This window comes from Epinephelus moara, chromosome 2, assembly GCF_006386435.1.
Source record: "Epinephelus moara isolate mb chromosome 2, YSFRI_EMoa_1.0, whole genome shotgun sequence".
NCBI lineage: Eukaryota > Metazoa > Chordata > Actinopteri > Perciformes > Serranidae > Epinephelus > Epinephelus moara.
This window is the reverse complement of record NC_065507.1, coordinates 29,926,503-29,942,278: the sequence shown is the minus strand read 5'-3', so window position 1 is coordinate 29,942,278 and position 15,776 is coordinate 29,926,503. Positions and strand designations below refer to the sequence as shown.

General features: G+C 42.0%; 1 protein-coding gene across 1 annotated transcript in view; it reads right to left on the bottom strand.

Annotated features, from left to right (window-relative positions):
- LOC126406986 (neurobeachin-like) overlaps positions 1-15,776 on the bottom strand; it is a 65,455-nt gene that overhangs the window by 32,177 nt on the left and 17,502 nt on the right. The window contains exons 9-13 of the mRNA XM_050071620.1: positions 12,948-13,145; positions 12,681-12,814; positions 10,372-10,480; positions 8,756-8,908; positions 7,517-7,685 (exon numbers count right to left, since the gene is read on the bottom strand). Coding sequence (XP_049927577.1) covers positions 7,517-7,685; positions 8,756-8,908; positions 10,372-10,480; positions 12,681-12,814; positions 12,948-13,145 — 763 coding nt within the window. The remainder of the gene's footprint in view (positions 1-7,516; positions 7,686-8,755; positions 8,909-10,371; positions 10,481-12,680; positions 12,815-12,947; positions 13,146-15,776) is intronic.

Below are 15,776 nucleotides of genomic sequence, written 5' to 3'. Positions count from 1 at the left end.
AGTAGTTATAGTCATAACATTACGTTTGTCGCTGCATCTACAAATGCAATTTAAGACTCTAACATGCAAAGTGAAAACCACTTATCAATCACATTTAGATATGCTGCTGACTTCTGTGGGCCTGGCCTGCGATGGACTGGCACAAAATGGAAAAGTGTGCTGTGATCTGACGGGTCCACATTTCAGCTTGTTTTTGGAAATCACAGACGTTTTGTCCTCAGGGCTAAATAGGAAAAGACTATACAGATTGTTACCTGTGCAAAGATGGTATGGGGATGTGTTAGTAACCATGGCATCATGGGTAACTTGCACATCTGTGAAGGCACCATGAATGCTGAAAGGTACATACAGGTTTTGATGCAACATATGTTGCCACCCAGTTGATGGCTTTTCCAGGGACATCCCTGCCTATTCCAGCAACGCAATGTAGAGCCACATTCTGCATGTGTCACAGCAGTGTGGCTTCATTGTAAAAAAAAAAAAAGAGTGTCAGCATAGAATGGCCTTCCTGTATTCCAGACCTGTTTCCCATTGAAAATGGTGCACCTTGGACTGTTGAGCAACCAATGTCATATACTGTATCAAGCAAGAATGGAAAAGAATGTCACTTTCAAAACTTGAAAAATAAGTGTTTCCACATGCTTACTAACCTCCCTAGCTCACCTAGTAGAGCGAGAGCCCCTTGTACAAAGGCTTTGTCCTTGCTGCAGCCGCTGCGGGTTCGTTTCCAACCCATTTCACCTTTGCTGCATGTCATGCATGTGTATATTTACCAAAAAGAATACAATTTATCTTAAATAACTTCTCTTCTGACTGTATTTGATTGACTATAGGTCAAAGAGGATTTGCATATCATTGCATTCTATTTTTATTTATGTTTCACACAGTGCCCCAACTTTTTTAAAATCAGAGTTGTAAGAGAGGGATTTAGTGGCATCCAGCGGGGAGGACTGCAGATTGCAACCATCTTAAACTTCTCCAGGTTAGGATTCCTACAGTGTCCATAAATCAGGAGGTTTTAAACAGAGCTGAATTATCTGCAGAGGTCTCTTTCTCTCCAAAACAAACGGACCAGGTGATTTAAACCAGTAAAAACACTGAAAAATGCAGTTTCACATGAAAAAAAATCTATGTTATTCCAATGCTCCAATTGCTTTTGTCACGGAGGGGCTGCTAACTACAGTGGCTGACACAAAAGCGTGAATGGCCCTTTCCAGAGTCAGAGATTGGCTTTTCCATTCTGGGCTACTGTAAAAACATGGCAGTGCAACATGGTGGATTCTGTAGACAAGGACCTGTCCCTATGTAGATACAAACAGGTCATTCTAAGGTAATAAAAACACAACAATTCTTATTTTCAGGTAAATTTACACTAAAGAAAAGATACTTATTATATTATATTCCATTTCTGCCAATATATCCCCCTAAATTGTACAAACTGGACCTTAAACTGCAACGATTCAACAGTTCATAGGACACACACAAAGCTGAAGCAAGGTAGTGTTGAAAGGAGAGCCAACCCATTCCCTGACTTACTGTAATCAGTCATTTGTGTCTTACATGAGATGGCACACACAAAAATCACATCAACCTCAAGCCTTGGTCATATTATTTCTCTGAAGCACCTACATGTGTGTTACTGGTGATTTCTACTGTAATGGGAACAAGACAAAAGCAGCTTAAATTGCACATAGTGACTGGCCAAACAGCTTTGATGCCCATCTCATTACTCATTATTTAGTAATACAGAGGCAGAGACAAAGGGTGAGTGATAGAGACTGAGACAGATTACGTGTTGGCTTGTGGGTACGTACACGGACTGGGAGAAGTTGAGCAATGAGTATCTGTCTGTGAGAGCCTGCAGTGATTCTGTGTATAACTGGATGATACATGGCTTTAATTTGATAGCACTCTCGATTAAGACCTGAGGAAAAAAAAAGAGGAGTCACTTCCAGAAACAGAGCGAGTAGCTGGAGGAGCTCCGTTTTAAATGTGTTCTCTGTGTCCCTATAATTGAACACTTCATTATCTGCTTGGCTCTCTCCCTCTTTGTATGTGTCTGTGTTTGGTCATTTCTCAGTTTAGAAGAACGGAGAGGAAAAACTGACCTGCCAAATCAAGTGCAGATCAGTGGAACCAGACCCACTCTGAAAATTACCCACAGCAGGAAAGCGATCCATTTCAAGATTTGTCTTTCCAAGAAAATCAGCCATTTTCTCAGGCCATTACAATCTCCAAAGACTTCAACAACAATCAGCACCGTATTTACAGTGGCATTTGAGAGAGCTAAATTTGGAGTAGGCTTAACTAGAAAGCTCCTTGAAGTATGGATAAGTGGATATAGTTAATGGATGGATGGAGTCCAATATATATATATATGTATAAATACATATATATAGAGAGATTATTTCTTTGTTGTAACAATGCTTCTTGGCAATAAATCTTATACCGTTGGAAAGTCTGTTTATTTCCGTTTTAAATGGTGACACATTTGTAAGGAACATGCATCTGTGGGATGAGCAGCAGAGCTGAGTATGTGGGTTGTGCCCATGAAAAATTTGCCAAATCTTTTCGGCCAATGCCAAACAGCTTTTTGCTGTGCCTGATTGGCACCTGATTGTCAGCACCTGTGAGCATGGGCCCTGCTACAGTGGTCAGTTGGTGTCTGCTCCAAGAATCAGCATGCCATGTTTGACTGATCTGGATAGGGCCCGTGCAACTTCAAGCTGGTGTTCCGCAAAACCAAGCTGCGGCATTATTTGGAGTGAGCCCTAGTACGATCTGCAAACTGAAGGCCAAGTTCCATTTAACACGGGATATCAGAGACAGGCCGCGAAGTGGGCGTCCCAAGAAGACGACACCCGAAGAAGGCCGTTTCCTCATCCTGTCAGCACTTAGGAACCATAGGCAGTCTTCTACAAATTTGCAGCCAATCTCCGGTCTCATAGGGCTGCCAGGAGGCCTGCCATGACTGCCCTGCACCATCAGGCCCGTTTGTGCTGGTGTCAGCAACATGTGCACTGCAACCTGAACATGTGGAGGAACGTTATGTTCAGCAATGAGTCCAGATTCTGCCTACAACAGTTGGAATGTATAGTCAAAGTGTGGAGAAGACGTGGAGAACTGAGTAACATCTTTTGGTGTAGGCAGTGTGATGGCGTGGGGCGGCATCTCCCTCACTGGAAAAACGAGGCTTGTCATTATTGGAGGCAATCTCAATGCAGAGACATATCAAAATAAAATTCTGTAACCAGTAGCAATCCCATATCTCCACAGTCTGGGACTGAACTCTGTCCTCCAAGATGACAATGCTCACCCCCACAGAGCAAAGTTTATCAGAGACTACCTCCAGAATTTGGAGGGCATACTGCCAGCAGTCCTGACCTCAACCCCATTGTGGGATCAGCTTGGGTGTGCTGTTTGTGCCAGAGTGACCAACACAACCACGTTGGCTGTCTTGCGACAAATGCTGGTTGAAGAATGGGATGCCATCCCACAGCAGTGTGTGACCAGGCTGGTGACCAGCATGAGGAGGAGGTGCCAGGCTGTTATGGCTGTGTATGGTTCTTCCACATGCTACTGAGGCTCCTGTTTGTTAAATGAATAAATTGTTAAATTGCCAATATGTCTTGTTTCTTCAGACTTAAATCATCCAATCCACCAAACAACACCAAACAAGAGTCAACATAAAAAAAAAGCTGTTTGGCATTGCCAGAAAAGATTTGGCAAATTTTTCATGGGTGCAACCCACATACTCAGTTCTGCTGCTCATCCCACAAATGCATGTTCCTTACAAATGTGGCACCATTTAAAAGGGAAATAAACTTTCCAACTGTATTAGATTTATTGCCAAGAAGCATTGTTACAACAAATAAATAATCTACCAAACACAAATTTCCTTACTTATTGTGCTTTGTTTATGTGTGTGAGATGTCTGTCAATGTGTATTTTATCAAGTCTCCTACTCTTGCAAAAACTGCCTTTCTTTTCACCGTTTTGTTGAGCAGTGACCCATACCTTTTATAATGTGTAGCTCTGCAATCAAAAACATATGCTGTGTCTCAAATTGCATACTTCTGTACATACACTTGATATTTTAAGCGTGTGAGTGCGTACACATTGAGAAGTATGGCAATATGTAGTCCACTGTGAGTCCCCAGATGGTGCACTCATAACAGTCAAAATGCTGAGTGTGGAATGTTGGACTCTTCTTACCCTCAAAGGTCACCATGTTGCCTATATAGTGGAAGGGGCAGGACCACAAACACATTTCAAATTTGTGAAACGTCGGCCGACTATGACAGTGAACACTGGCGCACTGTACAAATATACAAATGTATTGTTTTTACTACCGCCATACTGTTGTGGGGTATAAGCCATTAGTTTGTTTATTTGGTTAATTCTTTAATAGTTTGGTACCACAAACGATAATACACATGCTAAAATTAGCTTGCTAGCTAGCTAACAGTGACACATTTTGTCATCAGTCATTAAAGTTACATGTGTTGTGGCGTAAGCTGAACGATCTGGGGGTGTAGGTTACCTTTGGTGTTTGTGCATGTTAAATTGTCTTCCTCACTGCAGAAGATTTTCGTGTTAGATTTGAGGTTAAAAGTTGTTCCCTCTTTAGATCTCAATTTTTTGATCATCTGTCTATGGTCACTCTGAATATGATCTTGTATCTACATTATCTCAGACAAGCATGAGTTCATTTTCTCGTCATTCATAGAACATACCACAAGGGGTCATCTAGCATTCCCTGACACTGCTTCATCTGGGTCAAAAACATGGCTTGTTTTTCTCTCACTAAAGCCTGCACTGAAGGGAATCCTGCCTCCAACAGGCAGGTTAGGTTAAGTGTAGTAGACCTCACCCCAAGTAGGAATTTCAACCCAGTCATGTAGGGAGACTCAACAGACTTCAAGGGCACTTTTAACCGAGCCTCACACCCATTTTTTGTTTGTATTTGCTTCTCCAGGGTAATTTTTGGACCCATTTCAACACTGTCATGATCCATCATTGGATGGATCAATAGACTGAATGGACTTTCTACTTAAAGTACCTTTGGGATTTCAGAGCTCTTTGACTTGTTCCTGAAATCTCCTTTATACTTCTGCGTTGTTCCCCTTAGGCACAGACACCTTGTGAAGGAGTCTCATCTGAGGTCACCAATTCTTTTAGTCACTATGCAGAGCCACGCAGCAGTCTCCGAGGCTAAGAATTGAATCAGATGAGGAAGTGCCAAAAACTGCAGTTCTTTGAATGGCCACTTGAGGCTACCTCCAAAACAAGTAAGTCTCCATTGACCCTCATATTAAAATGCCCAACTTCACAGCAAAAATAAAAATGTTTACAGCCTAATAAAATACAGTTTTGGTCTCCATAGCTAATTTTGACATTCATGACTGCTGTACAAGGGTTGAATTTTTTTTATAACTCCCCCATTTATATTTCATTGAGGCCCAGAGTTACGCATATTTAAGGGTGGAGCCGCTTGAGTGACAGGCTGTCTGCCAGGCGTCACCACAGTCTATGAGTCAGATCCACCCCTCTCCTCCCCAGCTCCAACCTCTCATCCAAATATGGTCACCTCTGGCTCCCACAAAAAAAACAACTAAAAAACAAGATGGCCAACCTAGAGGCTTCAAAACGGCAGTCGACAAACCAATAGGTGATCCATTATTTATACAGTCTATGTTTAGAACTCACGACCATAGGTGTATGTGGGAGACAGACTCGTAAATCAAGAGCTTTACCTCAGCCTACGCTCACTCTTCAGCGTGGGAGTTCAAAGCAATGCCTGCATTAACGCTGACCAATGAACCTGTTGATCTCCTGGTCCTCACTCACAAACAGAACTCTGAGATTCTTGATCTTCACTCACAACCCAGACCGCTGTTTTCTAAGACTCAGTCACCCAAAAACCCTGCCCTCAACTGACACCCAATCCAGACGTCTACATCATAGCACTCTACCAGTAGATATCAACATTTCTAGTCATCATAACTGTGTGAAGTGCAACTCTCCTGTACTACGTAAACCAAATGCAGACACTACAGTGAGTACACTGTAACACATTTGTTGTTTTTACAACCCCCATTGACATCTCTGACTCTCCCTGACTCTAACAAATCAGAAAACTACTCGGCCTTGAGATGCTCCTATACAAAGCAGAACTACACTGCAGTGCCTGAGGCTACAAAGAAACAGATTTCCCAAACAAGTGATCTCGGTATCAAAATCCATTATTCAACAGCGGTGAAAGCAACAACAAAATTTACCGAAAGTGTTTAGCGTGGTGAACGTGATAGAAATAAAGTCATGAGAGAAGTTCCTCTGATGTCCAAGCTAAATATAGCTCATCGTCCTAGAACATAAGCTCTGAATAGGTTGAGCTTTCATCACTTATTAAGTCTTGTAAAGTTTCCTTGCACAGCATAAGAGGGGATAAGGGACAGCGCACAGTGTAAGTAGATGGGATAAGGAACAAATTAAAAATCTGGAAAAATTAGATTGAGGGGTCCATGGACTGACCTAACTTACAGATGTGTGTGCCCATATTATCTGAGCTAACCTGAGTGTAGGAGTTACTACAACTATTAGTAGGAAACCAATTAGGATAAACCCCAGCTCTAGCAGATCAAGAATGTAGGCCAAGTGCCTTGATGCGGCATATAAATAGGCTAAAATGCTGCTACATTCAGCCAACCCTGACACTACCACTGAGAGTTTGTTTACATGTTACAGTGTTAATAAATGTGATGTTCACCTGAGAATTAGTGGTGCAACGAATGTTGATGGGAGTAAAGAAGAATCCTTTTTGGAAGAAATAACATATGACTGTATAACAAGGATTACATCAACGTTGTCAGAGTACAAGCTCTAGCCTTCAGGGAGGAGAATTCATTAGGCCTTGGTGCAGCATAAACTGAGCTCTCAGCACCATTATAAAACAACCCCTATAGTACGCCACAGATAGTTTTAGAAAAGAATAATGGAGAGCAAAAAGGAAATGACAGTTCAAGGACAATTTCACTTCCAGCACAGCCTGCTCTGTGACGTACTGTTGTTTCATAAAGTGAGGATGCCAGTCATACTACTGGCCCAGGTTTCGGAGGCCTGACACCCACACCAAGCACCCTAGCGGGATGACAGTATTGATGTGCCGTGTCTGCCTCACTGTCATCTCCAGTGATGGCCACGGTCCTAACAGCTGACAGGCAAGCGCTTCCATGTGGAGATGAGTCATTTCAAATGTGGGGGAGCTGCTGCCGTTTCAGGAAGACACTTTGATAGCAGGCTTGTGGCTGCACACAATGATTGTGATTGGTTCACTCCCAATGATTTCCTTTCCAAAACACTGAGCTTCACTTGGAAGAGGCTTCGGATGGAAGGGAAACAGTTTATATAAACAACAACCCAAATCAAATCATATTCCACAGCAAAAAAAAAAATAAATAAATAAACTTAGCTTGACTTATGCTGCAAAAAAATCCCAAATCCTAAATATGCTTACCGAGACCCTTTGGAGTGATGCCGCTGCTGTCTGCAGGGTTGACGGCCCAGTGGTAGTACTTAAGCGTATGCATGAGCTGCAGTACTGTGCCCACTCGACGGATCGTGTTGTAGATGGTTGATGTGCCAATGAACTCTGCAGAAAGGTATGTGTACAGAGAGAGCTGTACCTAGAGTGGGAACACACACATACATGCATTCAAATTAGTAAGTACACACCATAATTAATCCCCAGAACCCTATACATTATTAGACTGGATTGCACCAGCTGAGCCTATTTTGCTTGCAGGTGTATGGTAGGGATGGCCACTGACCCTATATTACTCAATTTCATAATTGTCGCAGCTCCACTCTGTTCAGTGATGATTAGCATGTCCTCTGTAATTAGCAGCAGACCTGACAAGAATCCTAAATCCCACCACAGTCACTCCAGCTATAAATACTGAGGGCTTTTTCCCATATGTCATAAATTATAGGATATTAACAAGTCAAATGTGAGTCATGATGAAAGGCGGCACTGTGGTTATGATGTGAGCATGATGTGATATGGTTTGAGGCTACTGAAATTAAACAATGGAGATAAGTGAACACCATGCTGTTGGTAATGTAATATCCATGCGAACAGAAAAGTTGAATACACTAACAGAATCTTATTTGTCTACTTGGACAAGGTCAGTGGGCCCATGTTATTAATGCATATTGCATGCTCCCATCATTCACACAGCTGGCTCTCTGGACCCCATGCAGCTTGAGGATAGGGTCACAGGATATCGTAGACTTTGTGGAACGTCCTAAGGGAAGGAGCCAGTGTAGCTCTCTGTGCCGATGTAGCTAAAAGTGTTCTAACCCACTTCATTACCTCGCTGTTTTCTCTCATTTTTCCTCCCTCTTTCTCTATACTCTATTTTGGAGGAGTGTCGCAGGCAAGCCTCCAGACACTTTTGTATTTATTTCCTCCTTTTATTTATTCATGGCTTGGCCCACCAGCAGCATTCCTGAGGCAAATGTATTTGCCACACAAACTCAGCTCCTTTGATATACCTCATCCCGTTTCTTCATGGGTCATTACTATTTGAGACATAGGCACGTGCTTCTAATCTCAAATCTACAGAAGGAATAATGATGCAAAGGATTACTGAGGCCTTCTGTGGCTGAAAGCTCCTGATATGCATCCACTTTAGCCAGATCACATGCAAAAGCACTTGTCCCTTCATGGGCTGAGTTACCTGCAGGAGCTCACCTTGGCAGGGGTGTGGATCCAGATGGCAGCATTGAACAGAATGTGGTCACACAGCTGCTTCAGCAGTGGTGCCCCATGTGTCAGACCATCCAGATACTTTGCAAAGGAAAGGAATTGCTCTAATACAGCTCTGGTGATGTGTACACGTGATGACTGTAGGAAGAAGCACAAAGTCATGTTAAATAATAATAATAATAATAATAATAATTATATTGCCGAGCCAAATGTATTTATCCGACCTTTCACCATACACTAACTGTTCATGAAATGTCTCTATGCAGTGCCCATCAGTAGAAAAAAACCCTAAATGTCACAAAAAAGAACCACACCCGTAACTCTGGTAGTTGGCAAGCAGCCTAATATGACTCACCATTAGGCAACTGTTTGCAGTTTTCAAATCTGAAGTTACTAATTTGACATTTAAGTTGATCTTTTAGTATAAAGCATTAAGTATCTCTTTTGAACATTGCACAGGCACCTTGCCTTTATTCATGTACATGCAAACACACACATTAATAAAGTTAAGTTAATTTTGCAGAAGTGTCTGTGTAATTTTGTCAATGGTCACTTTAGCTTTGTGTGTTAATACTTATGTTCTGTACCAGCAGATTAGCATGTTGACATAGGTGATAAATTGCTCTACTTTGTCATTTTGTCAAGTTACTGGATCAAAAAAGTGCTTTAAGAAATTAGGGCAAGTTGTAGAGGCTCGACTTTGCAGAGAATTTCTCTCTGACAAATATTGTTACCGCTCCTGTCTGGCACCTGTTTTCTGCCCAGGTGGGGACTTGGTGGGGGCAGGAGCGAGGGAAAAATGAAGGCACGGGGGGAGAAGGGAAGGTGTGGCATAAACAGATCATGAACAGATGGTGCGATATGTGGAAGTGTGAAACCTGGCAGCGGGAAGGAAGCAAGGAAAAAAAAAAAAAAAAAAAAGCAGCTCTCAGGTGCCGACTCTGCCTGGCTGTTAGTTAACAGCAGCTGAAGCCAGCAGGCAGGCAAGTCAGTGAGTGACAAAGTGGAGTCATTTCTCAGTGCTCTAAAAGAGCCAGCACTCTGGGGAGGCCGGCAAGCTGCTAGATCTGCATCACAAAATGGGTAAATAAAGATTGATGCGGAAAGAGAGAAACCAAGGGGGGGAATGGGGAAGAGAAGTAGTCTTGTGGTGTTCTTCCTCAAGCTCTGTCTAGTTCAAAGACACATTCAGGACTCTGCTACAGGCAATGAAAGATCAGACTGTTGACGGGGCTTGGAGGGTGCAGACAAGATACAGTGCACCTTGATGCTGGGGAAAGAAGTTTAAAAAGCAGATGGCTTTTCAGTGAAAATGTCAAAATTTTGCATATCAGCGTATCATTTCCCATCCATCATTTCACTCAAGACGGAAATGAATGAGCTGGACAGTCGTTCTTCAAATCACTGTTGAAGGTGAGAAAAACTGATGCTGTGATGAGTCAGCCTGTTCCCAGACTATTCGTCTACATGTACTGGGATCTCTAGTGTAATGTTGCTACTTAGAGCAAATGTGTAAACAAGATGCAGTGAAATTGCGGAGAACTGATGTGTCACTGAGGTTAGGAAATAGTTGTGATATGCCTTGAAGAGCTCAACCATACCTTCTCTAGCAGGTATCCAATCACCAAGAAGCCCTTTCCTCCCAGCATCTGCTCCTGCATGGCCACTGAGCTCTTGAGCAGCTCAACCAGAAAGGCCAGGAGAGTGGCACTGCAAAACAAGAAACCATAACATCTCACACAGGGCTCAAATCTATTCACACACTCATGAGGTGGTGAATGAGTTATTCTATAAACCACAGCAGCACGAGGAAGCAGTGTAGCAGGGGGAAAAAAACAAGACAAGGTCATTTTCAGAGGATGTCAGCAATCACCTGGGAACCTGAGCTCACCACTTTCATCCCTCTTCAATTCAGAAGAAAGCCTGGGCTTGCTGGGCTCCCTAGGGACAGAGAGTGGTCTCACGGGCAAGTTGTGTGTCTGTATATATGTGTGCGACATGGGGGAAAGGGGTTCAAGGGGGCAAGGCAGTGCGCCGAAGATGATTTTTTTTTCTTTGTTGGAGGGCTTTTCAGCTGAAGCCTTTGGCTGAGTGAAAGTGGTGCTCGGTGACACTTCTTAATCGGCTTTCCCTCACATCCTCTAGTGGCCTCCGCTCTAGCGCAACAATCGCAAGGACACAATCACTCCTGTGCAGGCTTGCCCACAGATGCTGCACACACACTACATGCATACAAACTCATATGTTCGAATGTGAACTTCGCTCACCACTGTGTCCATTTGTCAGTTTGCAGTTGCTTCTTTCTCACTGCTGCTCCAACTTAGCCATAAATGAGCCGAGGGGAAAACATACAAAAGTGGGTGACAGTCCACTCTGTGTGCACTTGGTTTAGCCTCTGATCCTTTACTGCACAGCTTCCCTCCAATTTCGGCAGGGCAGTAGTGACTAATGCTATATGTCTGCTGTTTGGAATGCAACGTGGCACAGAGTAACACAAGATTAAATACTTATTAAAAGGAAAAAATTTTAAATTACTATTCCAGCATTCAGTTGAGAACCGCCACAGCAGATCCAGCAGCATTATAAAGAGTTAATTGTTGCAAAAGCTTTGAACTACTTAGCTCTGCAGGCTTTAGACAGACTCAATCTAAAAGCCAAAGCAAGGACAAGGCAAGTGTTGGGGAAAGTGACTCACTGTGAGGGAAAGCCCCTTGACATGGTAGCAAGAGGGACAGAGAGCAGAGATGAGAGGAAACTACAGAGGCAGTGAGCTTTGGGCATCAGGGGTTTGTGCTGCTGTGTGGCGTCTATCTAGTACTGCTGTCGTTGAACTAACACAGGATTAGAGCAGAGCTGAGACTCCATCCAGGCCACAGTGGGGAAGCTTTAGACTGACCAGCTCAGAATGATGGGGATGAGAAGAGTCTGAACCAGAGAGCAGAGATAACAATGAAAACTGGCCGGTACTGTATTAAGCAGACAGTGGTTTATTACAGATATATTGGTATCTGGTAAAAAAAAAAAATATTGTATATATTGCAGAAAAAAAGTGGTTGATGTAATACAGAAACACTCATATCGCTATATTGTTTGTCCAACACATACCTACTCTAATTCTGGATTCTGAGACTTTCTCACCAAGGTGCCACTTCCTGGGGTCTGACCTCACTGCCTCTAACCACAACACCACCAAAATAGTAATAATAATCAACAACGACAAGTCTAACCCTTCCCAATAAGGAGAAATGAGTGGCTTCCCTGTTGCACCCCCACTTTTACTTAGGCTGATATATATATATATATATATATATCTACTCTATCTGCCACTGGTGCATTCATATTAATTTTGCCCTTCTATGTCCATCAGTCACAAACACAGCCCCATACACAAGGCTCAAGAGTTTCAGGATTTAAAGGCCATATACTCATCCTTTCACACTGACCCCAAACTACTTCAAACTTCTGGCTAAAAAAAATGGAGGTTAATATTACTGTTTTTAAGAGGCTGTGGCACCCTCATTTTGAGCTGGAGCAAATGTAGTGGTACCTTGAAAAACAAGAAAACTAAGGCATCCATTTTTGCCAACCATGTCAGCAGAACTTGTTGGGAAGAGGGTTTAATAATGCTCCAAATTAATTTTAAATTTTGGTGAGACCATTTTCAAAGGGGTTCTTTGAACCTTTGCCTCAAGATATCTGAATGAAAATGGATTCTGTGGTTACTCATGAGTCACCTCTGAACTTGAGAGGGTTTGTTTCAAGTAAATGTTTTGCCTGCTGCGATCAATGAACTCCTTCAAATTCTTTTTGTCACTTACAATTTCATATGTACACTTTTGAATGTGTCAACTCCAAACAAAGATTTCCAAAAACTAAAATGATCTTGTACAGTTACATTTCTCCTTCTTACCACACAGTGGGCTCCACCTGGCTGTCGTTCAGCTGATGGTAGTCCAGCTGAGCGAAGAGCGGAAAGAGCACCTGGATCCCACCGATGGAATGGATGGCACTGTGGATGGAGTGAGTCACTGTGGCTTTTACATCCTGTGAGGATAATGCAAACCAAACAAAACAGACATTTGTAATGACATTTCAAGAAGAGTGCAACAGAAATGAATAAATCAGTATTGAAGTTAGTGACACAGAGTCAGAGTTGGCTTTGAGTAAAGCAACTGACCTGTAGCATAAGGGCATGCGGTGAGTGCACAAAGATGGAAGCATTTTCTTTAGGCGAGGACTCCAGGCAGAGCTGGGCATCAGTGGCCTTGGCGTTGTAGGTGAAGGCGATGGCGCTGGCCAACTTACCATCATACAACACCTGCTTGTGATGCTCTGCTAAGTGGATATCACTCTCTGACTTGAACTTAAATGTGCTCTGGAAAAAAGAGAAAGCAAATGGGGAACAATAAAGGAGAGATAAATCAAGAGATGGACAGAGTGAGATTGATAGATTGAGTAGCTCCTTCCTGCTCATGCACCCTGTCAGTGTCTCTTGGGTTTTACCTTTTAATTATAACTTGATTAAAATATATCCTTTCCAAGAATGAAAAATGACAAGATGCTTTTCGGGATTGGCAGCGACACATTTCTAGAGGTCAGGATTTCTTTCTTGGCACTGAGTGCATTTCAGTAATTTTGTTTTCTCTCTACTGATTAAAAGCTATCCTTCTCATCTCTATCATTCTGTAATGCTGCAATTAACAACACAATGCAATCGTGTATTTGCTTTTTAGGGATGTTCTTAATCCATTTAACAACTAAGCACAAGTCTGTGTCAGGGCATGTAGTGAATTAAACTGCAGTAAGGTTAAAGAAAATAAGACAGCAGGGACTGTAATTCCATTCCCACCAAATGAAGTGTAAAATATATTAATACATTTATATTTTCCAGTTCAAACATTTTAATGATTTTATCTGTGTCTCATAGAGGACATGTGACATTATACAGTTATGTCCAGTTGCTTTCATTTTGTTTTACTTTGAATGTTTAAAATGAAGCCTTTCTTTTTATCTCTGTGGGAAATCGTTTGATGACAGTTTTCAAATTCTGCAGCAGAGTTCAATGATTAGGAGAAACAGGGGCTGATGAGAGGGATCAGAGTTGCTTTGATACCAAATATGACTGTTTACCTGCATTAATTTAACCCAGCCAATTATTCTAGCCTGTTCTGGAGCAACCTCAAGTCAAGCACAGTCATTGCGGAACTCTGACGAAGACACACTGAAAAGGAAAAAGGCAACAGAGAGAGTCTGCTGTGATTGCACCCTTTTACTTAGCACACATTAGGATGTTTACCAATGCATAGGTTTCTTTCTTTCTATTTATATTTCTTTCTATCTTCTCTAGAGTTCCTTCTGTTCAAATACGCTTTGCACTCGTGAAACAGGAACAAATACGAGAAGAGTTCATTCAGTGTGGCTGAAAGCACCTTCAAATTAAATCTGGCAGTCTGCAATTTAGCTTCGAGTTACTGTGTCACTTCACATCCAAAGTAATCAGACTCTGAGTACAAACATTGTGCAAATACTTGCTGAGATCACAATATAGACTCAGTATTTATTTATTGGATTTATTTACTGCATCTCAGCCCATCACACTCATACAGGAGAGGAAAAAAGCTAGAACTAAATTACACCATATAGCAAATCTATATATGCTGTTTAGATCACACTGACTCTAGACAGGGCCATTTACATTTTCACATGGGCCACCGTAGTTTTCCTACACACTTGGCACACAGGAAAAGTGTCAGCTCTGCAACCTCACTGCTAGATGCCACTTAATCCTACACACTGGACCTTTAACTCTTTATAGGGATCAATGCTGTGTCTTAACATGTCATAAGTTTCTTGATTGAAATTCCATTTTGACTTGGGACATATAAAGCCATTTGATGGCTGTGTAAAAACAACTGGAGGTTCCATCAGTCAGTGGCTCAGTAACACATTCATTATGGCTGACGTAACAAATAGCTGATCGATAACCGACTAGTCTTAATTTACTCGATCAATTAGCCGTAGACAGATGAGCTGAATTATCTGTCAATGCAGTGGGAATGGAATATGCTTAATAAGGAAATCAAGCCCTCTAATCAGGAGGGCTGAATAATTAATGAATGAGAGAAATGTTTTTCCTTCCCTCTCTGACTCATGAGCAGTGAGCGGATGGTGATAAGATAAAGAGAGACAGAAAGCACTGAAGTAATAGTGAGGAAACAAACCATCTGGTCCTAGAGGGACTGTAGATAAATACAGTATGTTATGCAACACAAGCATACAGGGTTCATGCACCTGCCTAAAAGGCATCTAAATCTGGGTTGCTTTTTTCTCAGCAAGGGAGTAAATGGATAAAACGGTGAGCTGACTCAGGTTGTCAATTGTACAAAGATTGTGCGTTCTATTCTGAGTGCCTATAAGGGGCAGAATTTTAAGTAGGTGGCAATCTTTAGAGGAAACATACAACATAAAGTGTCCAGAGCTATTTTTTATATTACAATGTATACCTGCTATAAATATAGCACAATATTACCCATAACTCTGCTTGTATTGAAACTATTTCAGATCTTAACCAGATAAAAATTTCTAATCCAAGAACTTATTTTTCTGGGTTTCAAATTTTACTTTCGGCAAGTTATTCCCTTTTCCAAACAATGTTGGTCAAATCGATGGATATTTGCTGGCGCTATAAATATTGCCTGGCAGCATTACTCCAGCAGAAGTTTGGCAGGAAAGTTCTAGAAACTGTGAGAGTTGAGGCGAGCCACATGTAGTGGCGTATCTCCTTGCAGTCAGAAGATAAAAAAGGCATAAGAGGTATCCTGTTCATCTGCTATGATCAAGTCCGTGCAAACCCAGCATGCATCTCATCATGTAGTCTCTAACATCTTTCAAAAGTTCCCACTCATGAAACCCAAGTGACAAGAAATAACAAGCTCCAGTGCCCTGCACTTAAGTATGAGCCCTGCTGCAGTTTGAAAATAATGATCTCATGGGTTGTGGCTACAGT